The sequence below is a fragment of the Meriones unguiculatus genome, chromosome 1 (assembly GCF_030254825.1).
Source record: "Meriones unguiculatus strain TT.TT164.6M chromosome 1, Bangor_MerUng_6.1, whole genome shotgun sequence".
Taxonomy (NCBI): domain Eukaryota; kingdom Metazoa; phylum Chordata; class Mammalia; order Rodentia; family Muridae; genus Meriones; species Meriones unguiculatus.
In genome coordinates this window covers 187,579,049-187,606,875 of record NC_083349.1, presented here as the reverse complement: position 1 = coordinate 187,606,875, position 27,827 = coordinate 187,579,049, and the positions used below count along the sequence as shown (strand labels likewise).

At 38.0% G+C, this 27,827-nt stretch overlaps 1 protein-coding gene across 2 annotated transcripts in view; it reads left to right on the top strand.

Moving 5' to 3' along the window:
* The window catches only part of Zc3h12c (zinc finger CCCH-type containing 12C), a 58,277-nt gene that overhangs the window by 17,376 nt on the left and 13,074 nt on the right, over window positions 1–27,827 (top strand). For both annotated transcript variants that reach the window (XM_021641229.2, XM_060373843.1), the window contains exons 2-3: window positions 5,108–5,859; window positions 24,793–24,932. In XM_021641229.2, coding sequence (XP_021496904.1) covers window positions 5,108–5,859; window positions 24,793–24,932 — 892 coding nt within the window. The remainder of the gene's footprint in view (window positions 1–5,107; window positions 5,860–24,792; window positions 24,933–27,827) is intronic.

Here is a 27,827-nt window from a genome sequence, read left to right as displayed (position 1 = left end):
ATGTCTTTGTATTTTCCTGCTAACGTAAGTATCTGTGCTACTTAGTGCTTTTGGAAGTTGAACTGTTCTGTAAGGCTATATAATTTCAGCTTTGAAGAATGGGAAAAACCACACGGAAAGAAAAATGTTAGTGCCAGTATACTAAGAGAACCTGCTTCTTTCTGTGAGAATATATCTGTGCATCAGAGTTTTATGTTTCTATGTTTGGGTATTTTATAATTACTTGTAGCTTAGTGAATGCTTGTAAGCCATGGGCATTCCTCACAATCATTTGGAGCTTAAGACAGTTATTAAAAAGTTCTAATATGATGCTAAACAACAAATTTAGATTTTATCTTGTCAAATGCTTATGTTTCTGAAGACATCACTGCCATATCTAGTTCCTGTGAAATGATGGTCAGATTCAGTAGATTTTTCTATGATGTGAAGAGTCTAGTCTGCAGAGATGGATTGATACTGATAGATGTTTCCAACAGCTGGTTTTAAAGATGATGATTAAGCATTCAGTTGCCTTGTCAACGATTTCAGTATTCATGTAGAATTGATTTCCTCTCCCCTTCTTTTCCCCTTGCGTTATTTTCAGATATTAGGTTGAAGATGCCATTTCAGTTACTTTCAAGAGTTCTGTAATGGGGAAGTGAGAAGTAGACAAAGACTTTCATCTGTCAGTTGGGAGGGAAAGAAAGAACATAAAGGGTTAAAGAGAGGTTTTCATTTCTACCACATACCCTATTGTGTGAACATATGCATAAGTCTATTGAAAGTTTGCAGAAGACAGGCAGGCCACCAGTTGCTGGTCTCCTGCAGTTCCAGTGGACATCTGTTGCCCCGGAACATTAACCAATCTGTTCAAAGGGACATCCCTCCTTTGTTAGCCAGAGGGGTGCAGACAACAGTGCTTGCTCAAATACAATGGCAATTAAATACGCAAAGACCATAGCAGTAGGTATTTATTACATATTCATTATTTTATTTTCATTGTTCTCATAGTAGAACCATTTGGCTAGCAACCAGAACCTACTTTCATGGCATTGTAACTTTACAAACAAATAATTTGATGTAACAAGTTTATGGTGTAATATTATGCGTTTTAGAATGCTAAAAATAAGCTTTACCTGGTTCGAGGAGAGTTGCTATTCAAGTTGTCTATTGAGAACTTTCAAAAAAATCTTTTCACTAAATAGAGAAATTCCAATATATGCAGTAATTTTCAGGTCAGTACCCTACATGTCCTAAGCCTGTGTTTAGCTACTACAGAGTTATTTTTTGATAATTGAATGAATAAGTTACTCTTAATTATCATCTATAAAATTAGCATAATTCCATCTTTTTCAACAAATACTATTATTTAATTTTTAGATAGTCTTTGTCAAGAAAAAGAGTGAGATTCTGATATACTATCTAGAGGTAATCTATGGGTTTTTAAAACTGGAGATGTCTTTCTGATTATTCTGTTTTTGCCCAGTACCTTTTGTGTGCAAGAATATCGTGTGTTTACCATAGACTTGTGCAGTGTACAAGCCATCGTGTAAACGACTTTGTGACACAAACTTTGCAGTTTCTTCTCAGAGTTTTCCAGTGACTCTGGGAGTACAAGCTGGTCTACTTTGTATATGATGCTTTGATTCTGCTTTTGCATGAAGGGAGGAAAAGTACCCTACCAGTTGATATTTATTTGAGTTCTATGAGTACTTACATAAGCTTGGGTTTCACTGAAAATGCAAAACTTAAAAAGCCTATACCATTCATGGTTTAGAAACTGAGCAAAAGAGATTGTTGCATTGCATATAAGTAACACATTCTGTGAAGTCTTTTTCTTTTGAAAACTTAGTAGTCATTGTTAAAATGCTAAACAGATGTAAACAGCATGGTGCTCTTGATTCTGCAAAGCTTTGTATGTAACTCCTTGTAAGCTTTGTCTTTTCTGATGCTACTGTTTGTATCTCCTTTTAAATCTTTAGGCTAACATTTAAATTTTTACTGAATAACTTTAGGATAGTGTCAGATTCAGGATTGTTTTTAAATGCCATATTAAGTCATGGCAGCTTTTTACCAGCTTGGACTTGATGAGAAACATTCTACAGATTGAAGTTTTAAAATCCAAATCTTTACCATCTCAGTCAATACAAATCAAGTGACTTTAAATGTTAGTTTAAAATCTAGACAATGCTTGCACTTGTTGTTAACATTGAAAAACATTATTGGATATTATTGAAAAATATTGTAAAGTATTATTTAAATATTATATACAAATGACATGATTGCTTCAAGTTGAAAGTATTAGTGTTTGCTAATTACATTACTATAAAGAACTATTAAGTGGTTTAATATTATAAAAACAACAAAACATCCATTTTGCCCCATTTTTTCATTATAGCCATGTGGTAAAGTACATAGAAAACCAAATTTGTTAACATTGAAAAACATTATTGGATATTATTGAAAAATATTGTAAAGTATTATTTAAATATTATATACAAATGACATGATTGCTTCAAGTTGAAAGTATTAGTGTTTGCTAATTACATTACTATAAAGAACTATTAAGTGGTTTAATATTATAAAAACAACAAAACATCCATTTTGCCCCATTTTTTCATTATAGCCATGTGGTAAAGTACATAGAAAACCAAATTTGGGTACTACCACTGGTACTTTTCAAATACTAGACTGAAGGAGAAATAGAAGGATTGATTGAAATTCAGTTTTAGAGTGATCAGACTTCTTGTTTCAACACTTTAAAGTATCTGTGTTTTTCACTTTGAAAAGTGAAAATTAACAAAATCTACATATCCTGCAATCAGAAATTTTCATTCTAATAGTTTTTTCTGTAGGTATTCATCATGTCTGATACAGCTCAAAAATATAAAACTGCTCAATATTAAAATAATATTCTGTAGTTCAACTCAGCAATTTGGTCAGCAAGTCATTATTGTGAATTATCTCACAATAGCACTAATGCAAAACCCAAACTTTTCAGGGGAGATCAAAAATATTTCCCATTAAATGCACTTCCTGCAGTCAGAACAGATTGTGGGGTTTACAGAACAATGATGTCGGAGCTTCCAGATTGGTTTGGCAGCTGCATTGTTCTCTGAGGGTAAACCAGACGCACTTAAGTCCCAGTCTCTTTTATGGGCTTTTGTTCATACCAAATTATTCTTTCACTGTGCTAGCATTCATGATGGCATGTTAAAGGAGTGCAGCTTAGCAACCATCTTCTGGTTGCCAGGCAGCCCAGCTTCCAATAGATTTTTCTTGTTTAAGATACTTTTGGTGGGAGCTCTACTAAGGCCACTGTGTAGATTTTTTTTAACTGTATCCCATTATTAGGATGCTGTTGTGATTTGTTACTTGCATTATGATGTTAGTACATTACTGTAGTTAATAAATCACAGGGTGTACAGATTTACTTTCAAAGTCCCTTAATTCTAAGTAATTGGGCCGTGCATATCCATATTAATAGAAGAAGTTGAAATGGACACAGCTTCATAATGAAGCAGATGCTCTTTATCAGTGGGGTATCCAGGAGCTAGGAAACTCGGTGTTTCTTTAGTGAGTGCTGTATTAGTAGAACAGTGGTATTCAAGTCACTCTCAGAGAACAAACCCTGAAGAAACTCCTATAGAGATGGGTAGAACTTCAACCCCAAGAAAATGTTGAAATTTTGTATTTTTAAAGATTGCATGTTGTATTTATCATTGTTAATAAAATTCATTATACTGTAGAAGTATTTGATTCTGTAGTGGGTTTATTGGGTAAACCTGCAAATTTCTCAGAAAATCAGAATTTCCTTTTAATATTTATATAATAGCTTTCTTCTGATATATATTGTTGAAGAGCTTCAGTTTAAAAAAGACTATTTTTCCAATTTTCTTTATTAGATATTTAAATAGGTGTTCTCTGACAGCTTTAGGGTTAGCTCTCCCTGACTTGCTGATTAATGGTAGAACACCAGAATTATTGCCATAGTCAATAAACGTCTGCTGTTGGTTTAGTCCTCACCATGAAGTAGAAAGAGAAAGTAAGCAGACTTCTCTTAGCTATCCCTAGGAGAGAAATCAATTTCCCTAGGTCTTCAGGAAAAATAGTTTAACTACAAAAGACATTTTAAACAGCAAAAATATTCCTGCAGGGAAAATGAAGAAAAGATGAGTTTTTAATAAAATGCAGGTATGTTGTTAATCTGAGATCAGACAACATCAGGCATGTTCAGGGTGGTATGGCAATAGACATTGAATAGCCTCATGCAATATAAAAATTCTATCATAAAAACCAAGAAACTGATACAACAATGTACCTGTTTGCCTCTGATTGTATGTAAAATATTTAATTTAGCTGCTCTTGATAAATATATATAAGCAAAACCTTTTTTCTTTAATGAAATGGACTACAGTGTCTGCCGCTTAAAGTATTACAATATTTAAAAGTATGTTTTGTTACAATGTTCAGTATTTACAAAGTTATAATTATTAATGAAAAATTCTATTTCTCTCAAGATAGAAGGTGATCAGCTTTTTTTCCTCTTGAGACAGGGTGGACTGGAACTCACTGTGTAGCCCAAGCTAGTCTCAAACACACCACCTTCATGTCCTAGTGTCCTCGTTGCCTACAGCTTGGCAAACAGCAAACAGCATGGTTGGGCAAAGGACGGAATTAGCTTTGTCATTAATCAATTTCTTATTGACCGTTTTAGAATATGTACCCCTTCATTTCAATATCTAAATTAACTTATTTTTTGAGATTTTTACGTATGAGTACTGTATTTCTGTCATTTCTTCTCTTCTCCTCCTCCTCCGTCCAACTCTTTGTGTCCTTCTCCGTTTCAAATTCATGAACTCTTATTATTTGTTGCACATCTACACAGACACAGAAAGAGAGAGAAAGAGAACAAACCTTTGTAAAAACCCAAGTTTGATTTTGTGTTTACTTTGTTGCCTTGGAGAGATTCATGTGAAGGAGTCTTGGCAAGTTTGCTATGAATGAGGAGAGGCTGCAGACAAAATACAAAGTAGGCATTCAGTGGTTTGGCAGTTCTGACATGTTCACTAAGGTAAGATTCAAACAGTAAATATGATATGTTAAATATTTAACATTTTTTTTCTAGGAATACGGGGTGCTTTGCATTCAAGAATACAGAAAAAGCAGCAAAGTGGAGTCAAGTGCACGGAATAGCTTCATGGGCTTGAAGGACCACCTGGAGCATGACCTTGGCCACCTATACATGGAGGGCTCTGACCTACAGATAAGTGCAGCTGTGCCTTGGCCTATGGGAGAGAAACCAACAATGGCTGCAGTCAGTGTGGGGAAGGAAGCGAAAGAGGTGTCTGAAGAGAACGTGAGCTCTGGTGACTCGGAAGAAAGCACAAATTCTGAGCATGAGTCAGAACAACTGTGTCGCCTCTCAGTAGAGCCGTGCGTATTCCCCAAGACCCACAGGCAGCTATGTCGGTCTCCCTGCTTAGACCCTCACCCACTCAAACACAGTGACATTTTGCAAGACTTTAAACCAGAAGAGTCCCAGACTACATCCAAGGAAGTAAAGAAACCTCCTGATGTGGTTCGAGAATACCAAACAAAGCTGGAGTTTGCCCTTAAGTTAGGTTATTCTGAAGAACAAGTCCAGCTTGTGCTAAACAAACTTGGTACTGATGCTTTAATCAATGATATATTGGGAGAACTTGTCAAACTTGGAAATAAAAGTGAGGCTGATCAAACAGTTAGTACTGTTAGCAGTGTAATGCGGGAAACATCATCCCTGGAAACTCAGAGGTCTGAGTCTCCAATGCAAGAGATTGTAACAGATGATGGTGAAAATCTGAGACCAGTAGTGATTGATGGCAGCAATGTGGCAATGAGGTAAGTTTTTTTTTTTAATCTTTATTGAAAATATTGCTAAATCTTTAAAAATTATATCTAGTTTTATGGCTGTTTTTCTATTCGTAATGATTAAAATTAATATTACTAAACATTTCAACATTAGCTTTTAGAAAACATTTGTTTTCTATCCTTGAATAGACAGTTTTTTCATATCTGTCTCGTTTTTTAAATTCCTCTGACTAAATCATAATGGCTTATGTATGTTATAATCCTTGTGATCATGAGTTTTAAAAGAACTCAGGTGTGATAGCATCCATCAATTCTGGAATCTTAACCAAATAGTCTATTTTTATGTGAAAATAACTTAGGAAAACCCAATTCTCCTAGAAGATAGAAGTCATTTATTGGTTTTGAGAACAAATCACAGGCATGCTTTTCAGCTCTGTGCTCTACTCAAGGGCTGTTATCCAAGCATAATACTTTAGGGTCTGAGGAAAAGAGAGTGAAATAACCCCCCTCTGTGTGTGTGTGTGTGTGTGTGTCTGTATGTGTAGCCTGGGCTGTCCTTGACTTGCTTTGTAGACCGGTCTGGCCTCAAATTCACAGTGACCCGCCTCTGCCTCTGCCTCCCGAGTGCTGGGATCACTGTCGTGCACCACTGCGCCCTGCTTGGGAATGAAAGCTTTGTATTCAAGTGAATTTGATGCCCCGGAGTTGAAAGTTCATCCGAATTCAGTCACTCAAGTTAACTGCCCACAGTGTTCAGTATTTGTGAGGATAAAAAGACATAAGATCTTCAAGAGCTTAAAGCATCATCTGTTGTGTACCAAAAGGATTTCTTGAAGATGCTTAGCCAAGAACAATTGTTGAAAATGTTTATTTTCTAGCAGTGTTTTCAGTGGCATTACAATGCAAACTACATGTTATTTTACCTGTCTTAGTATTTACACTAACATGCAAAACAACATTCCCACCTATAATTAGTTTTTTAAAGTTACTAAGACATTTCTTATTATTCTTGTGATAATGAGCTTTTCAAATGTGACACAGTGCATCTCAATTTGGAATTGCTGTATGTAAGTGCGTAGTAGCGCATGTGGTCATTGACTACCGTAGTTGGTGGTAATTTTAGGATGTCACAGATCCATAGCCAACTGAAGTTCAAGGCATAGCTTAGACATTCATTTATAAGAACTTTATTTAACAATGATCTATATTGAAATCTTTGAAAAAAAAAAAAACAAAACAACCTATTTTCCTTAGACCACATAATGTATGAAGAGGACCAGCTTGTACCCTTCTGGTTAGCCCTTCCAGATAGAGGGATCTTTTTTCATTTATCAGCAAATTGAACTTACAGGATCTAAAGTGCTTACAGTGGCTAAACATTATTCAAAACCAACTATGTCAGTGTGTTCACCCTTCATTGGATGGTAGAAGAGGAAATGTGGCAAAGGTTCTAGCCCTCTCTTACAAGGCTTAAACAGGGTTGAGAATGTAGTTCAGTGGGAGTCTACTTGCCAAGGATGTGTAATTCCATGAGTTAATCCCCAGCACTGCAACAAGGCCTTAAATGCTTTGCAATGCAAAGATAATTAAAGGGTTTTAAATAGAATATTTTACACCATCTTGTCAGTGATGTGTAGCAAGTAGGAGATCATTTTAATGCAAAACAACATATGCTAGTGGGTGAAGAGAACCTTGACAAGTACCATAGAGGTGTGAAGCAGCATGGGACTTTGAGAAGTCTTTCAGTAAGAACCCCTCTGCTGTTTAATCTTTTCCAAATTTGATTGCAGAATGATAGTTTTTCTTATAATAACCCACAAGTACTAAATTATTACCATGGTGATAATATATAGTTCCAAAACCTATGAAATTGCCCTGAAGAAAGTAGTAAGGACAATTGTAGATCCTTAGGGAAACACCTGTTGTCATAGCTATATTGCTAGAATTACCAGGGTTCTTTAAAAATGTGTTTTCTAGTATTCGCCACATAAAGAGCCTGATGGCCAGTCAAGTGAAGGAAAAGCCCAATACCCTATAATTATTGTCACCATTATTTTGCTGGATAGTCACTGTTGAGAATCATCATTAAAAGTATTGATATCTAGAGATCATTGTAAAGAAGGAAGAGGTAACCCAGGGCTGGTAGTGTAAAAGATGCTAGTGTTAGAAATAAATGATCATAGTGCTGGAGAAACGAGACCAAAAAAAGTCACCAAACAAAAAGAAGAGGAAGGCTTTCAGAGAAGAGTATCTGTCCTTTGTAGTGCTTTAAAAAAAAAAAAAAAGAGTCACAGGACATTACAGCCAGGAAATTGTCTTCAAGAATGCCATACATATTGACACCAGAAGCCCAACTGCCAAACGTTAAGAGGTTGATCTGGACTATTATGCTAGAACACTGGTGCACAACCTGTGGGTTGCAACCCCGTCAGGATTCAAATGACCTTTTCACAGTGGTCACATAGCAGAAATTTACTGTACTATTTATAACAGTAGTAAAATTATAGTTATGAAGTAATAATGAAATAATGTTATGGCTGGGGTCGCCACAGCATAAGGAGCTGTATTAAAGGGCCGCAGCACTGGGAAGGTTGAGAACCGCTGCACTAGAAGGTTGACAGGAAAGGAAAGGAAAGGAAAGGAAAGGAAAGGAAAGGAAAGGAAAGGAAAGGAAAGGAAAGGAAAGGAAAGGAAAGGAAAGGAAAGGAAAGGAAAGGAAAGGAAAGGAAAGGAAAGGAAAGGAAAGGAAAGGAAAGGAAAGGAAAGGAAAGGAAAGGAAAGGAGGAAAAAGTTGGGGAAAGATTTTGTTGAATTTTAACCTGACATGGTGAGCATTACCTGTAGAAAAGCTTTAATGCAAGACACATGGCATAATCAAAACATTTCAAACAATTGTTTTTATATAATTATTCTCACAAACCTCTGCCTCCACCTTGCTATAAAAATGGGGTCATGCAGATCCATGTCTTCTCTTCATCACATATTTTAATCTGACATCTAACCTGAAGTGCTTCAGGCATTTCAGGAGAGAACAAGTTGATGGGAAAATTTTATTGTAGCAATATTATTCTGTCAGTCACAATAAAACATTTCACCATATATGTCTATAATTTTGAAAGTGCCAGGACTCATGAAAATTTATAGGAAACTTACACATTCTGCCATTTATAAAATCTACCCATAGTTTCAAAATCATTTATAAATACGTATTTACTTTAGGTCCAGAATTTTTCTGGAACAAGAATATGGAAAGATTGCCTCCATTTTTATGCTGTACATCATACTTTCACTTTTAAAACTATTTATCTACTCAAGCTAAGCTTAGCAAACCTATTTTGTAGCTAATATATTTGCACATGTAATAGATCATATGTGATAAGCAAATAGGGAACTAGTTTAGAATAAAATCTTATTTTGTTATCTTTCTTATCTCAACAGATACTATAAATAAGAAAACATTTCATTCTCAGTTAAATGCTAACCACAGACTTGCTATACAGCCAATTTATATGCAAATTTAAAGGAGAAGAGCAATACCATTTTCATTAAAAATACAAAATGGCCTGAGGACTGAACACAGCACCCTAATGCGTGCTAGGCAAACCACCACTCAGCTCCGCCAGCTTCCCCGTTAGCTTCTACAGGACTTAATTCTCTATGTAACACTCTTCTTATGTTTCCCAAGTGCTCAAAGTCTTCAGGTTCTGTTTTCAGATTCTTGAAGGGGGACTTCTTCTTTTGCAAGACTGTTTATTAGCATAATTGTTACCAACACTTAGTCTGTAATAGTCAGTAAATTACCTTAAAGAAATGATCTCGTAATCAAGAATATAGTGACATAGAAAATAAAAATTGGGCTTGGGGTTGTAGCTCAATGGTAGAGTACTTGACTCCTATGGATGAGTCCCAAAGTTCAGTTTGAGAGAGAGACTTAAATTTAGTTATTATCCCAGTTTTATTTATTTTTATTCATGAACTATTTTTTGAGAATTTTGTATTTAAGTACACTACATTTACATAATTTTCTCCCTTCCAACTTCTCTAATTTTCCCCAGTCACTTCACCCCAAATTCATATTCTCTTATTCTATAATTATTGTTTTATATATACTTACATGTATATACAAAAATGCATGTACAAGCTTTGAGTCTAAATGTTGCCACCCTATGTACATGGGTTTAGGAATGACCATTTAGGTAACCTGTCAGGGAGCTTATTCCTAAAGAAAACTGTTTGTTCTTCCCTCAGAAGCCATTGACGGCCAGTAGCTCTTCTAGGGCAGTGGCCTGGTGAACCTTTTCCCATCTGTGTTGACATGCCATCTGGTGTGGTCTTGTGCAGGTCATAACCATAGTAACTTAATAGTCCATTTGTTCTCATGAGCTATGAATGATAGACTTTAATAATTGTATTGATTTTGATCACCATGCCATCAATGACAGTTCCCACAGTGTCATAAGGAGTCCCAAAATTGTTGACTTTTTCTGTTGTTTTCAGGAGCATGCTTCCTCTTTGAGCTTACTAATAGTTTCTTTTGGTGGTAACGGAAGTTGCTGCTATTGTTGTTTTTAATATGCTACAATGAGAGGAATGAAATAGTCTATTGAATATAGTTTGCCAGAATATGACAGATGAGTATTCAACTTACTATACCACAATTTGTGACAGCACTTCACTACCAACCAGGTACAGGATTTTTAAGGACTTCGTATGCAAAACTAGAAAAGGGTGAACCGTTTTTAGAGAAATCCTTCAACTTTCCTGTAAAGTGATAGAAACCAAAGTAGTGTTTGCTTTTGAGTATAGAACAGAATAGAATTTGTGTTCAGTGAAGCTACTCTTAGAAGGTCTGATTAATGGCTGTAGCTAATATCAGTTATTTTTAAAAATCAGTAAGTTATTTCATTTATTATTCACTCAGCAAATGGACCTCTTTCCTTAATAGCAATATTTCATAGTCATAAAGTTTATACTCCATTTAAAGACATGAAATCAAAATATAACTTTTACCATAAGTGCTAGAATTCTTGTTATGATTCCTGTTTCTTCAAAATTTGTGATTCCATTAAATTTAAGATAGCTCAGCAGTGGATTATAAAATTAGTTCTCTCCATATATACCCATTAGTTTGAAGTAATGTGTTTCCATAAAAAAAAAAATCCAATATTTAAACTCTTTTCAGGTTTAGATGACATGTCATATTGTTAAGAAGTAGAAACTTGTGAGATGTTAGGAATAAGAGAAAGCTGCTGTTAGAACCCCTGACTACCAAAACATGTTTGTATTTCTTTAGTAGACTTGTGTAGCCTCATCGTGTGACAATCAAATAACTAAATCTCTACATTCTACGTAAGCTTCTTCCAGATACTTTTTCTCTTCTTTTTTTGGGAGGGGGTGGTTTTTTGAGACAGGGTTTCTCTGTGTAGCCTTGGCTGTCTTGGGCTCACTTTGTAGACCAGGCTGACCTTGAACTCACAGAGATCTGCCTGCCCCTGCCTTCCCAAGTGCTGGGATTACAGGCATGTGCCACTGCAACCAGCCAAATTTTATATAAAATAGGAATTACAAATAAGAAAAAGCCAAGAGCCTTGTCACTACTGCTACAAAACACTATAGCATATTATTTTCCTGTTTTGTACTGGAAAGAAAGCTTGCTTCCATGTATGTGGACCTATCTGCATTGCCCACGTGGCATGCTGGGGTTGGCTCCCCAGAGGCTATTTAAGCTGTGGGCTGGCTTTCCCCAGGGTCAGATGATTGTTCAAGGTTCCTGAATAAACTGCATTGAAAAAAAAATATGATAAAATGCACTCTATGAGACTCTCAAATAATAAAATATATTTAAACAAACAAACAAACAAAAAAGCCAGGATGCCTGTCCAAGCTGTTGAGCCCCACCCCATCACTGCAAGTCTGTCTTGGTCCGTGAACTCAGGTTTCTGGGTTGATAGTATATGACTGATAGTATATGTTTATGCCAAGCATCAGAATCAATATTTTGTTGGCTAATCCTTCCACACAAACTTCTTTCGGCCAATAGGATCTGTCTTGTATCACCTCTGTGACTGCCGAAGGACCACTAGATGACGTTACCCAGGGAAGGGTGGTGTGCTAGATCTGCCTTTGAGAAAGAGGATTCTAGAGAGACATTGTAGAGAATGTATTTGAGAACTAAGGCTGGAGATAAAGTATGGACAGAACTGTGGACAACTGGAGGGGAAGAGGCACTGATAATATCAATATTTTATATGCCTGTGAAATGGCACAAAACAGAAAAATAATCTACCTATTTGCTTAGCAGTTTATATTCTACTTCCCCCAAAGACCCTTGTTGGAAAGCAACTGCTATTAGTACAAAAGTCGCCTGTAGATAAGTACTCCAGGTGAATCGTCATATTAGTTTTCCTAAAGTCGGAACAGAATTCAGGGACAGATTCTTAGTATGAACACAGAACAATGGTATACAGAAATCATGATGACTCCCTTTATATGAAAAGTCATCCAAGCCACGCGCTCATAAAATATGTGCAGGGCTTAGCAGTTTGTGCGCTCAGGATTGAAGCTTCTGGGCCTCTATTATTATTATTATTTTACATTAGTTTATTTACTTTACATCCTGAGGGTACCCCCTTCCTCTCCTCCTTCTAGTATCCCCCACTTCCCCTCCTTCCCTGTTCCTCCCTCCTTTTCCCCCTAGAATAAGAAGCTCCCTTTCCCCATATCCCCCATATTAACCTTCCCCAGCACATCTGGTCATAATCAAGACTATATCTTCATCCCCTGAGGCCAGGCAAGGCAGCCCTTCCAGGGGGCCGTGATCCAAAAGCAGGCAATAGAGTCCATGTTAGAAACAGCACCCCCTCCACTCGCCAGGCACCCCACATAAAGACCAAGCTGCCCATTGACTGCATGTGTGCAGGGATGGGTCATTTTTTTTTTTAATACAAAATTTCTCATGTGTATAATCTGCTCTACAACAGCACACAAACTTGAGAACTCTTAAATTTTAGTAGTGAACACCATCTTGCCCAACCTAAATTTTACCCTCAGTGATTACTTTTCTTTCCTGTTGCCTGTTTACTATTTAAGTATTGCTCTGTCTTACAGTTATTAAAATCATGATGCTTTGATTAGATTGTAGGAGAAACTATAACTGGCTAGAATTCATTCAGATACCTTTTGGCTCCTTCAACAAAACTTTATCAAAATCACGTGTGGTGGGCCTTCCTGATGCACTATAGGAGCACTAGCAGCTTGTGGCTGTTGAACTCAAAATATGTCTAGTTGGAATTGAGGATCCAGAGTGTGAAACACATACAGATTTTCAAAGTTCATTATAAATAATAATGATTTATATTGATTACATGTTGATATTATATGTTAACTGAAATGCATAATAAAATATATTTCAAGTGATTTTACATGTTGTAATACAGTAATGCTAGGTTGCTTAAAATTACATATGTGATTCTCATATTTCTGTTGAACAGGCTTTCAGTAAAATGCTTGTAAGTCCAGCTTAATACATGAGTTCAAGGGCAGCATAATTTCTCTCAGGTATACCCTGGTAATGCTTGCAAATTAGTTGACAGTGGCCATTTCCCTTTCTACTTTTATAAATCGTGGAAAGAAGCTGCAGTGGTATGTATTTTTGTTGTTTAACTGTAGCAGCGTAGAGATTGTGATAAGAGATGAAGCCTAATTGCGCCCTACAGTACCTCTGTCCCTTTCAAGTGCATAATTGTACTTGCCATTGCTGTCACGCCTTATGAGGCAGTGGCGTGACCTCTCCTACTGCCTTAGGTGTGTTTATTTAAAGCATAACCTAAAGCATGGCAGATTAGTAACAGTTAATCACGGATCTTCACTTAACTAGCGTTACTGCCAAAACATGTTTAGAGTACATATTTTCTACTTTTCCTATTTCACGTGTTTATTTTTCCTTAGCAGTATGTTAAGTATCTTTGCCTTCTGAAGACCCCTGACCCACTCAGATCTAGATTAGTGTGAGGTGCTTCCATGTTAGTCTCACCTCAGATCATGGACCTTGTAAGATAAAGAACATCTTCCTCTTCTACTTCCCACCTCTCAGCACTACTTTACTTGCTGTATTCATGGACAATTTTGTTTAAATATTTTTATTTTCAGTGATCTTTCAAACTTTTCTTTTCGCTGAAAGCAGTACAGTCTTGCAAAACTTGCTTGGAAGCAAAATGGAATTCTGTTTGACTTGGGGCATGTATGTGAGGCTTTGTTGCCCACTACAAAAATGTCTTTTTTCCTCTCCCCAAAAGAGCTGCTGTGCCCTACTGTGGAGTTTCTGTCTGGAGCACAGTGTGTGAACATTGATTAGAGTGACCTGTAACAGCATGGGTGCATGGTCCTGCTGTGATGGTTAGTGGTGTATGGTCCTGCTGTGATGGTTAGTGGTGTATGGTCCTGGTGTAGTGGTTAGTGGTGCATGGTCCTGGTGTAGTGGTTAGTGGTGTATCTGCTGTGATGGTTAGTGGTGCATGGTCCTGGTGTGATGGTTAGTGGTGTATGGTCCTGCTGTGATGGTTAGTGGTGTATGGTCCTGCTGTGATGGTTAGTGGTGCATGGTCCTGCTGTGATGGTTAGTGGTGTGTGGTCCTGGTGTAGTGGTTAGTGGTGTATCTGCTGTGATGGTTAGTGGTGTATGGTCCTGGTGTGATGGTTAGTGGTGTATGGTCCTGGTGTGATGGTTAGTGGTGTATGGTCCTGGTGTGATGGTTAGTGGTGCATGGTCCTGGTGTGATGGTTAGTGGTGCATGGTCCTGGTGTGATGGTTAGTGGTGCATGGTCCTGGTGTGATGGTTAGTGGTGTATGGTCCTGGTGTGATGGTTAGTGGTGCATGGTCCTGCTGTGATGGTTAGTGGTGCATGGTCCTGCTGTGATGGTTAGTGGTGCATGGTCCTGCTGTGATGGTTAGTGGTGCATGGTCCTGGTGTAGTGGTTAGTGGTGCACGGTCCTGGTGTAGTGGTTAGTGGTGTATCTGCTGTGATGGTTAGTGGTGCATGGTCCTGGTGTGATGGTTAGTGGTGTATGGTCCTGGTGTGATGGTTAGTGGTGCATGGTCCTGGTGTAGTGGTTAGTGGTGCATGGTCCTGGTGTAGTGGTTAGTGGTGTATCTGCTGTGATGGTTAGTGGTGCATGGTCCTGGTGTGATGGTTAGTGGTGTATGGTCCTGGTGTGATGGTTAGTGGTGCATGGTCCTGGTGTAGTGGTTAGTGGTGCATGGTCCTGGTGTGATGGTTAGTGGTGTATCTGCTGTGATGGTTAGTGGTGCATGGTCCTGCTGTGATGGTTAGTGGTGCATGGTCCTGCTGTGATGGTTAGTGGTGCATGGTCCTGCTGTGATGGTTAGTGGTGTATGGTCCTGGTGTAGTGGTTAGTGGTGCATGGTCCTGGTGTGATGGTTAGTGGTGTATGGTCCTATTGTGATGGTTAGTGGTGTATCTGCTGTGATGGTTAGTGGTGCATGGTCCTGCTGTGATGGTTAGTAGAGCATGGTCCTGGTGTAGTGGTTAGTGGTGTATCTGCTGTGATGGTTAGTGGTGTATGGTCCTGGTGTAGTGGTTAGTGGTGCATGGTCCTGCTGTGATGGTTAGTGGTAGCAGCCCAAAAACCGGCCTGAACTTCACAGTGATTGGCTGTTGTTCGGAAAGAGACCAGAGCCAGTAAAGTCGAGTAGCTGTAAGAGGGGTAGCAGAGCAGCTTGGCTGGGTGAGAAAGCACCTGCTTATGCCCCGAAGTCAGGCTGTCCACACCAGGAGGCCAATTGTAGGTTCTCAAGGCAGTGTCAAATTTAACTGGACTACAAAACAGAAACTAAAATGTTCTTGAACTCTGTGTTGAAGGTGCAGTAAATCCTACTACCTAAGATACAATATACATGAAATGCATTCTCTTCAAAATTATTAAACGTTGAAAGATGCCTCAATGAAGGTTTTTAAGACAATTTTAGGTTGCTTTAAAATTAAAATCTATTTTTATGTGTGTAAGATGCTTCATATATAAGCTCTAAAACTGAAGAAAAAATAAATTCAAATATTTGGAAAACACCTAGGCTTTATATAATTTAGCGTTCATTGAATATTTAATATTATATTGCTATTCTGTGAAGTCTTAATTCTTTGTAACATAGCTCTAAAACATGAAAAACTGTAGCACTAGAGATTTGGACATGCTTCTCAGGCATTAAAAAGTACTTTTCCTCTTTTCTGTCTTTCATCCTAGACACTTTCCTGATTAACTCTGCTATGTAGTTGTCATGATAGGTAGTTGATATGAAGATCCATTAAGTCTGAGGCATAGTATATATTCATACTTAATCTTCCCCAGGGAAAGTGTCATATAAAGGCACATTTTAGAATATAGTAAATGTATAGATCAAATTTTTTACTTAAGTAAAAGAAATAGAGGATTATAGAAAAGCAATTGTTTTCTTTTTTGAGCCTCTAATTACCTTGATCCTTTTTCATTTCTTTTGAAAATTAGAACTGTTTACTAATGTCCTCAAATATCTAAGAATCATTTATACTGTATGGTGAAATTGAAGACATTAAAGTTTTGTTTTTTGTTGTCACTTTAAGCAAGTGTCTTTTCTAATCATGAGGACTCAGGACTCATGAGCACTGAGAGAATTAGTGTGTGTTAAGGCCGTCTGTTTGCTGAACACTCAGACAAGCTTCTCATGTACATTACTTTTTTATTCTCACAATCAGGTAATGTTTTAAATATGGGAAATTGAAGTTCTGAATAAAATTTTGCCCAAGATCATACAGAAAAGTAGTTTAAAAATAGACATGTTTAATTCCAGAGACTGTTGTTATTTTCACTGTATTAGCTTACTCTTGAAAATCCATCCCCTATTTCAAATATTAAAACATGCCATTCTGGGTACAGGTTTTTTTAATGAGGCTATAGATATTATGCAAGTGATTTTTAAGAATAGTTTTCCTTTGATCATCTAGCTAGTGTATTTATGCGATAAATATAATTATATTTTATATAATTTATATAATAAAAAGGTACGTATCATTGGAAAGTGACACTTGGTTCTTTCCTGTCTATACTGCCATATAAATCATTAAGAAGCAGCAATCTCTTTAGTAGATGATTTTATCCTATTTTAGGTTCTTCTTCATTACTGCTTGTGTCTCCCACTGGAAGATAAGAATTTTGATTCTAAAATAAGCTTTTTTCCCCTTGGACTAGCCTAGTTAATGTTATGACTAAAGATAATATAATATAATACAATATAGGAAATTGCATTTACTAGATAAGGCAGATAGTGTTTGGTCCATCATCTCCCTTTTCTAAATTACACAAATTCTAATTAAATAAGTGGTTCCCTGAATCTTCTTGTATATTTTGAAAAATTACTTTTATAATCTGCTAATCCTCATAAGTAGTTTAATGGCATAATAAGCAAGTATACCTTAATTCTCCAATGGTAATTATATAAAATATTGTAAATAACCTATTTTGACTTCTCATGAAACTGCCTCCATATTGAGGACAGAAAAATAAAATTTGTATGTTTTTCAGATATACTGCAGTAGCAAATGTGAACAAATTACAGATAATCCTTTTACATCTATGAGAAAAAGTGATCTTGCAGAGTAATTAAAAAGCAGTGAAAGTCTTACAAAGAATACATTTATTAGTCAAGATAATTTGTATCCTTCGTGTCTCCTGCTGATTTTCAATTTACTAGGCCTAGGGAGTTGCATATGTCTGAAACTGATTTGGTGGCCCTGGTAAAAGTAATAAGACTCAAATTAAGCAACCCAGCAGTCCGTGATCCCTGTCATAGCTTCATTTGCAAATTAATTTCACCTTTCTTTCTTGCACAAGGTCTATAGTAGGTTCTAGTATATTTGATTAATTTCACCTTTCTTTCCCGCACAAGGTCTATAGTAGATTCTCGTTTATTTGCTTAGGAAGTCTCATTGACCCTAGTAAATGAGTGGTTCACTTCCCATGTGATAGTGTTTCTGCCATTAATGTAGGAAGCCTTGGTCCTATGTTGGTCCCAGTTGATCTCATGGCATGGAAGGCTGTCAGTGAAATGAACACATGCTCAGTGGCTCAGTGGCTTGTCTCCCAGAAGCTTCAGAATGCTTGATACAACAGCTCTATTTCCCACAGGATAGTGGTCTTGAGAGACAAGAGAGAAGCATGAGGAGTTCTCCAGGATTTAGTTACTCAGGGACCTTAGAGGAAAGAACAGACAGAAGGTTGTCAGGAGAAAGTGGGCTGGAGGGGTGGCTCCAAGGTTAAGAGCACTGGTGGCCCTTTGAGAGGTCCTGAGCTTAATTCCCAGCAACCACATAGTGGCTCACAACCATCTATCGTGAGATCTGGTGCTCTCTCTGGTGCGCAGGCACACATGCAGACAGCACACTGTATATATAACAAATAAATAAATATGAAAGAGAGGGAGAAGGTGACTAGTTGTTTTTCTTATTGCAGAAATCACCTTCAGTATTCATGAGAAAGACAGGGAAAGATGAAGGCAAAATGCACAAGCAAGCATGTGGTGGTTTCCTTTCCAACCTTAAGGGTCCACCATTATACCTATTTTGTTGCTCTGCTCACTTGCCAGTTGCTTTCTGCCTACTTCCTAGGGTATGCGTCATCGGAAGGCAGGCAAGCTTTAGGGTTGAGCTGCGCCCTGTCCTCAGTCTCTCTCAGCATCCCTTTTATCAGTGCGCTGGCTTCTTGACATCTTGGTCTATTGACCTTTTATTAAAAGTCTGTTACTCGACAGTGACCCAAGAAAACAGTTTGTTCCCTGATTGTGACTGTGTATCGCTGTGTGTTTCTTCGGGGTGCTGAGGATCAAACTAGGTCTTCATAGATGCTAGGCAAGTATTCTATCAACTGAGATGCAGCTGTTTCCTCAGCATCCCCCATGCAGACTTTCAACTGACCAGGCCTGGTTGCAATTTAGGTTCCTTTGCCTTCTTTATCTCTCTTCATCTTTTCCCTCTCCTCTTGTACTCTTGTTTGAATTTCCAGTAACATAGTTGCCTGAAAGTAGAAAAAAGTAAGAATCTATTTCAGTCTGCTCCTAAGCCCATCCTCATTAGTAGGACAGTGTTCCCCCAGAACCCCTGATAGAGCTCAGTGAGAGACTGAGTAGCATTGCTGCAGCCTTTCCCGGATCATCTCCTCATTCAGCAGGGTCTCGTGGGCTTCTGCCAGCACAGGGGTGGCCAGACCTGTTTGGGGGAAAGAGCTTCCTGTGACTGTGGCACAGCTTTATGAAGAGGGCTTTTCTTTTCCTCTGCCCTTCCTGACGCTCCGTCAGGCGAAGTCACTGCAGGCAGCATCTTCATGCACAGGCCTTATAAGCTGAAAATGTGCCACAAAGCACCTTAGTAATTTCTTACAAGTTTTTTCAGAGCACTGGAAACTAACTTTCAAGATGCATAGTGTCAACTGAGAAGTAAGGCCTGTGAGCTCTTAACGTTACTGGTGTTTCTGAAAGTCCTGGATCATTATAAATGTACTTGAGAGCCTGACATGATAGCATGCCTTTAATCCCAGCATTCAGGAGGCAAAAGCAGGCTGATCTCTGTTGTTTCGAGGCCAGCCTGGTCTACATAGTGAGTTCCAGGACAGCCAGGGCTACATAATAGACTCTTTCTCAAAAAGAAAAAAGACAAGTGAGTCATCAGAGCTCCAGGCTGGTACTCTTGTTCTGACTTCTTCTGAGTCCTCCTTTCAGGTTACCAGGGAAACCACATGCCAACTGGAACAGACTCTGATCCACAGTGTCAAACAGTCCTTCCTCTTCATTGCTGCTCTCCTAGCTGTGTTTCCAGTGTTCAGTTTAGGGAAGTTTGAGAAAATGAATCCATATTAGAATCGTCTATGGTTACAGATCTCCCCCTTTTGAAGGGCTCATTATCCACACACCCTGTAGCCAATGCAACTGTGAATCCATCCACCCTGCATTTCTAAGTCCCCTAATGAGGGGAACAAAGACAGCAGGGGAGAGAATCAAGAGAACCAACAGCAGAGAAGGCCAGGAACTTGAGTGTCCTCCCTGCTCTCTTCACTCCGTCTCTGTGGCTGTCTAGTTCATCCTTTTTATGCTCTGAGAAATACAATAATTTTCAGAGTTACAAATAATTATTTTTTATTTTGAATGGAGTTTATCTAAGAATCTCTGTAAATACATTCATTTGTTTACTTCAGATGAGTTCTAACCACTCCATAGTAGGATTCTCTTAAGTCTACAACTCCAAACACAACAGAATAAAATGCGCCTCTATTTATAAGAATGAGACCTGAGCTTCACATACCAATCATCAACAAGTGATGAGTCCAGTAGAACCTTCACGCTCTTACCCATTCTGCTCCACAGAAAGTCAGTATCTGCAGTGGGGATTTGGAATTTTCCCTGGAAATCCAATCCCACTAAACCAAAAGAGTTGGGGGAAGGGTACTCTTAGTAACTAGTCATACCCTTACTTAACCCAAGATGACTATTCATCTTCCAAAATATTTACCTAATAAAAGGTTTTCATAAAAGATCTCAACTGTGCTTATTACTGAGATATTGAAATAACAATAAATCGATATCTAAAGGAATATATTAAGTTATAAATTCAGAATTAGCTTTTTTAATTGAGTGGGAAGTCATTCTGAATGCATAATGGAGTTCATAAGTGCTGACAGAGCTATAGTATTTTTTGTTGTTGTTCTTTGTATGTAGAATTAGAAATGTAGTGCCTTTTTAGTAGTCAACAGTTGGTTTGTATCTGTGGCTATCGTAAACTTTTAGATCGTGATTTTTGTAATGTTTTGGCAGAATTACTCTATTTAGTTCTCCATCAGCAACCACTCAGCTGTTCTTTGATCTATTACCTGTGAGTTGTCATATCTTGCTACATGTCTCAGTGAAGAGACACTTAGTTTAGTCTCCCCACACTCACTGTCTTGAGTTCTATCTGCAATTTGGAGCCACCTTGTGGCTTTCTGCTCAGACTCTTGCGTTACTGAGACTTAGATGGAGACTTCTTTCTAAGGTCATTTTTGTGGACTTCTTAGGAACCATTCATTTTTAATACTGTATTTTTCTTAATGCTTTGACAATTTTCTACAGTATATTTTTGCAACATCTAGTGCTGCTGCAGGGATGGATTTTACCAGGGACCACAAGAGAATGAAAAGACAAACATAGGAAAGCTAGACTCAGGTGGACTGAGCTCTCTGATAGAGAAACCATATTACCGAGAAGCTCAGCATGTTTGTTATGGACTTGAGCAGAGAGGCAGGGTTATTGCCTGTAGCTGAATAAGGAGGTGGGTTTATTGCATACAGATAAAGAAGAAGGCAGGATTTATGATATACAGTTAGATCAAGAAGACGGGGTTCGCTAACCTCAGTAGTAGCATTTTTGTAGCGGAGCAGTCTTCAGGCTGTGAATATCTGGCAAGGGAGTTATTGTACATTTTCTGCATAGACTATCAATATCAACACCCAGATACACCACCACCACCACCACCACCATCACCACCGTCACCACCACAAGGAAGGCTTCCCCATTTCTGTGGGTCTGAGGCTGTGGCACCCTTCACATGCTGTGCCCATGTCCGCATCTCACATGCACTCGGAATTTCATTCACCCAGGGCTTCCTTCATTCCCTACATATCTTTAATACACTTACCCCCCCCCCAGCCCTGTCCCAGGCCCACCACGGTCTGTTTACCCCCGTCCTTGTCCTCTTTTTTTTTTTTTAATAACCCACTAAGTCCACTTTGTGCTTCTCATATTCTCATGAGTGGAACCATCCACTGGGCCACCAAGGGCCACACCCTTAAAGAAAACTGACTCTTCCTCCCCACAAGAAGCCATCAGCTATCAGTAGCTGCTCAGGGGGTGGGAACTCATGATCCCCTTCCTCCTCCTTGCTGGGATGTTGACTGGCTTGCTCTTGTGCAGACAACACACAGCTGCTGTGAGTCCACGAGTCCTACCATGTTCAGAAGACACTGTTCTGTTCTGGTCTTCCCTAACCTAGCTATCTCAGTCTTTTCTCTCCACTTGTACAATAGTCTCTAATTCTTAGGATGTAGGGAGGTAGAGGTGTCCTATTTGTATCTCAGCACTCCACTGACAACATTCATTTTTTGACCTGATGAAATGGAAGTTGGATCAGGAAAATCTTGGACACTCAGGGACTTAACCTGCATAACCCCACTTGCCTTTTCATCTGTACATCTCCTTGCAAAGGTAGGAAGGTTAGCTTTTATCTACTTGATGTATAAGACTGGTCAGAGGATAGAGGCCAATGGCAAACCACATGAAATTCAGCTTTAGGTTACTGTAGGGCTTTAGTGTACCTGGATGTAGAATTACTACGTTTTAAAGACAGTACGCCTTCAACTTTATAATATTGCCAAATTGTTCTCCCAAATAGTCACATCAATTTACACCCCCACCTGTAATGTATGAGTTCCTATTTTCACACATTCTTGGCAACATCTGGTGTTTGCAGATTTTATTTTTATCCATCTGATGGGTGTGAAGCGATGTCTCATTTTGGCTTTAATTTGCATTTTTACTATTGAGCATTTTGTGTTTATTGGTCATTTGGGTTTCCTCTTCTGTAAAGTGACTATTCCATGTAGCTCCTGGGTATTCTTGAAAAGATATTCTCCTGTTTAATCTGTGTAGGACTGTATGTGTCCACTAGATAAGCATTCAAATGATTGTTCCTTTCTTTTGTGTCAAGTGTCAATTAGTATGAGTTTGGATTTGCTCATTTCTTCTAGTAATCCTGTGTTCTTCTCCTTTACTAATCCAGAGATAGAATCCAGAATTACTGTAGTTATCTATGTATGTTCTACTTTGTAATAGCTTTTTAACTTTCTAATACTTTTTTTTTTGCCTACAGTACATTTTCTCCTAAAATTAATAGAGTGATGACAGTTTTCTTTGGTTTATAGTATGTCCAGTAGGAGTTAAGGATATATTCAAGTGCAAATAGCAGAAAACTTCACTGTATTTGTTTAAGCAAGTGGAGAATTATTTTTTTCTCTGAGAAGAAGATTAAGCAGGGGTGTGGGTCCACTGCTCAGAAATGCAGACTCTGTAACTGTCTGCCGGTCCTGTGGCCAGCCTTCATCCTCCTGCCTGTTTTCTCTCTAAGATGTTTCTGCATGGGGAGCAGAGGATGATGAGACAGATAGCCTTGATTGGCTCAAGTGTGTTTGTGGGCTACAATTTCCTCTTCTGGCACCACTAGAGCTTGTGTCTGTAATCTATGACTGTAAATAATCTGTTGTTTGTATGCATTTTATGAGATATTTTATTGATAATCTTACTTTCTATAGGGAGTGTGAAAATTATTCTTGCCAAATGAAGCACAAGGAAGAAAAAGCGTATGCAGATCTGTCTTGAGAGCTTGTTCGAAGCAATTTCATTGTTAAATCTCAGTTTGCTAAATAATACAGTTTTCTAGTAAAGCATAATACAAATAGATCTCAAACCATTAAATCAAAGTAACAATGTACTTAAGGTTTAGAAAGTAGAGTGTATTTAGGAATACTAGCTCTCTATATATAGTCTCTCCAGAGAGATAAGATTTTTCTAGGGTTTTTTTATTTTTTGTTTTTTGTTTGTTTTTTTTTTTTTCAAAAGAATGATGAAATTTCAGTCAGTATTTTCAGTGAAACCTAACATCACATTGTATCTTTTGTTGTTGTTGTATTAGAGGCTGTCAGGCAGCCCATCTTACTTAGGAAAGCTCATCTTACTACCTTACTTCATCCTCTGAACAGTTCATTATATCTGATTTCACCTGTAGCCTTGTCCTGGACCGTTAACATAGGCCATGGACCATAAGCAGTCTACATTTGCACTTCAGCATAGCCTTCAACATCTTCAAAGCAAGTAGATTTTATTTCTATTTTTATCCTAAATTAATTTCCATATGTTAGAAAGTTCTGGTGCTTCCAACTAGGACAATATATTAGCATGCCTAATATCTGATCCATGTTGAAAGTTAGGAAAACATTTTCCTATTTTATTATGCTTTCCTTTGTTCCAAGAAAAAAAAATCCATGAGAAATGATGCCTAGAATGTTCATACTGGAAAAGAAGGCAACAGAGTGCATCCAAAGCAGGAAACTTTTTTCTTAAACATTAGAATGTGTCATGTTTAACTACTAGGACAATGGGTATAAAAGCAGAGCTGGTGCCAGGTAAATGCTAGCAGTGGCCATGCTGACACTGCTAGTCCAGTTTGAATGCCCTGTAGTCATCATTAATCTTGTCCAACACAATGCTGTGGAGCAGAATTCAGGATAAGATTTAAAGTGTGTGTGTGTGTGTGTGTGTGTGTGTGTGTGTGTGTGTGAATGTTTTTCCTTTTCAGTAAGCATGTGATACTGCTTTATGCCCCTCACCTAATAAGCTTTGTGCGTGACTTAGCCTTTAGATAAGATATATAGTTAAAATTCCTTGAAAAGAGAAATATTTTAGAAAATGAATGTTTTCCACTGGTTTTTACTTATTTGTGTGTGTGTATATGTGTGTGTTGTGTGTATCTATGTGTCTGCTTAAATGAATGTCTATGTGTGAGATTTCTCTATTTTTTATTGACATTCTTCCTGTTGAACACTTTCTATTTACCCTATCATGAACAACAAAAAAGTCGGATCTTTTTGATTAGTTAACCTTTATAGCTTAACATTTAAAAACTCACCTTTTTTTCTGGCTATAATATTTCAGTTTTCTCTTTTTTTTAACAGATTTGTTTTTAACCAATTGAAGTAAAGTGCTTTAATTTTTCTCAGTGGTGTAGCTTTACATTAAACTTCAAGTTTCTTACTATTAATATAATTATTTGAATGTTTATGTTTATAAACTTGAATTTAGGTTTTGTTGTGGTTTAAGTATTCTAAAATAATTTTTCAGCCATGGAAACAAAGAAGTATTCTCCTGCCGAGGAATAAAATTGGCAGTGGATTGGTTTTTGGAAAGAGGCCACAAAGACATTACAGTTTTTGTTCCTGCTTGGAGAAAAGAGCAATCCCGACCTGATGCCCTTATCACAGGTAAGCTGCTCACATGTGGCTGTTTGTGCCATGAGGTACCCACATAGGTGCCTGGCATGCTGGGAACTCTTGATCTGTGTCTATTTACTCAATCTATGTAATTGCCTTGTCTTGAGTGAAACATTTTTTTTAATTTGCCAGATGGAAAATGATCTAATTAAATATTAACTGAATACTGTATGTATTAGTTCCTTTTCTGTTGCTGTGGTAAAACATGATGATGGAGTGATTGCAGAAGGACCAGCAGAGAGCTTATATCTCAAAGCAGAAGCAGAATGGAAAAAGCACCATGGGATTGGCTAGAGTCTTTTGAAACCCCAAAGCCCAGTGACACACTTCCTCCAGCAAAGCCACACCTCCTAATCCTTCCCACACGGTTTGATGAACTGGGGAAAGTAATCCAAACATATGAGCTTATGGGACCATTCTCATTTAAACCACCAAAGCTATATAAGTTTGATATTTTTTTTATTATGTGGAAACTTTTATTTGACATCAAATTTTATATTTTATTTGAGACATCCTTAGTAGATCTGTTCTAGCTTTGACGTTTGCACTGTAGTATTTGGAAAAACACACTGAATCTCTTCAGAAACCACTTCTGTCATATCTCTGTGAAATGAGCCTAGGCGGCTGTCAGGTTCTAATGACTGCAGGACATAAAAGGTTTGTTAATACCCTGAAAGATGTGAATCAGCCAAAAAGGAAGAAATTACCAGCTTCCACTAAAGTATTTATTTTTCTCATTATTTTGTCATTTTTAAATGAATGAGTTTGGGACAAACATGTCCTCTTTAACTATTAATTGTTATTGAATATTTGATTCAATTATAGTGACTCAAAGGCAGCATCCAACCCTCCCCCTCCCTTCAGTATCACCAGAACTGTGAGGGATCTATGTAAGCGGAACTACAGAACTTTTCAGAGAAGGAAAGAGGTGTGGAAGGAGTGAAATCGACAGACAGACGTGCAAATTATGTTTCCAATAAGAAAAAGTTTTTTTTCCTCTAATATCATTTAGGCATTGTTAAAATAGGATAAGGTGAGTAGGCAAGTATTGGTAGAGGCTAAAGCTATGATCTCTGTCAGGGGACAGATGGCTATCTGTGGTATCTATTGGCATACCAAAATTATATGCTGGCCTCCAGGTTCACTCAGTAGCTGTGGCTCTTTTCAGTTCTTCTCGCCCGGCCCCCTACCCTAAACTTCTCCAGCTCATGGGCTTCCCTTTGCCCAGCTTCTCGTTCTTAGATAGCCATAGGCTTTCCACTATGAGTTCTTTTGGTCCCATCTCTTTGCCTCTCTCTTTGCTCTCTTTGTTTTATCCTCCTCTCTCATCCTCCCTGCGCCCCAACGTGGCCATGTTTGACCTACTATGCTCCCTGCTTTGGACTCTTCCAGATGCCTCTTGCTGTACTGCTCCCCATATCTACAATAAAAACTTTCCCCTCAACCATATGTTGGAGCAGTCATGTCTTTATAGAGGTCCCAAGTAGCTTTGTGAAGAATATCTGTGTGATCCAGCACAAAGAACCAAAATGTTGAAATAACTCTAGAAAAGAAAAAGAAAAAGAAAACCAAACAAAAAACACTTGCTTAGAATCTTACTTTATGCCCTGTAACAATAATTTTTACATAGTCGAAGAATTAGTTGTCAAAATCAAACCATCAAAGGTTATAGTCTTTGAGTTGGAGGGAGGGAACAGACTTTCTAAATTTAGAAATTTTAGAAGTGATGTGAAGGAAAAAATGATGTAATTAAAGCAAAATTTCAGTTTCAACCTTTTGATAGGCTTTCTTAAAACTATGTACCCATTGATTACATTCATGCCCTTAACATAAAAAATTCACACAAATGACAAACACAAAGCTAATATATAAAGTGGTTGGACCAGACTCATGAGTAGTTAGAAACATGCAGATGGAAACAGCTACTATTTTTTATCCTTTGAATTTACATTAAAAGCGAACAGTATTCAGGGCTCTGAGGAAGCTACTCTCACATTAAGGAGGCATATCAAACCTAAAACCAACCTCATATGCATTGTTCTTAGACTGTTAATACAGTAGTTCCTGCTCCATTCAAAGTTTCCAAAGCTTCAGTCAGCCGAGGTTGACTGTGATGCGAAATTATTAAATGGAAGCTATACATTTAAAATTGCACAGTGTTTGAATCATGTGGTGAAATGCTATGTTGTCTTACTCTCTTCCGGCAAGTAAAGGAATCTTCCCTTTGCCCCGCATCTCTTAACCTGTCGGTGCTACTCCCTGTCACCAACCATTCGTGGTGCCATCTTGAATAGATTGTCTATTGCAGTTCTTATGCATAAGTAACTCTTTATTTAATAATAGCCTACAGCTGAAGCTTTATACTAGCAGTTTGGATGTCACGAAAGCAAAGCTGGAAAGTAGACCCTTTAAGTAAAAAGGTAGAACTTCTCAAGTTTATAAAGAAGGAAATGTATGTGCTGAGGTCGCTAGGCCATGTAGTACAGGAAGATATTTGGAGAAAGGTCATGTTCAACAACATTTTTGCCATCTTTGACAGTATATTGTTATAGTATATTTTTGTGCTGCCTTTTTTTATGTTGGCTTGTTACCAGCTGGCATTATTTGGGAAGAGGAAACATCAATTAAGAAAATACCTCAACATAGACTCATCAGCAAGCCTGAAGAGTACTTTCTTGATTGGTTGGTGTGGAAGGGCCTGGCTCAATGCCATACGAACCCTGGGATGGTGGTCAGGGTGCTGTAAGCAAGCATGCTGAGCAAGCCGTGAGGAACAGGGAGCAAACCAGTAAGCAACATTCCTCCAGGACTTCCTATTGAGAGACTGTCAGCTCTAACAGGAAGAAATCCCTTTCTGCCCAAGTTGCTTTTATTCATGGTGTTCAT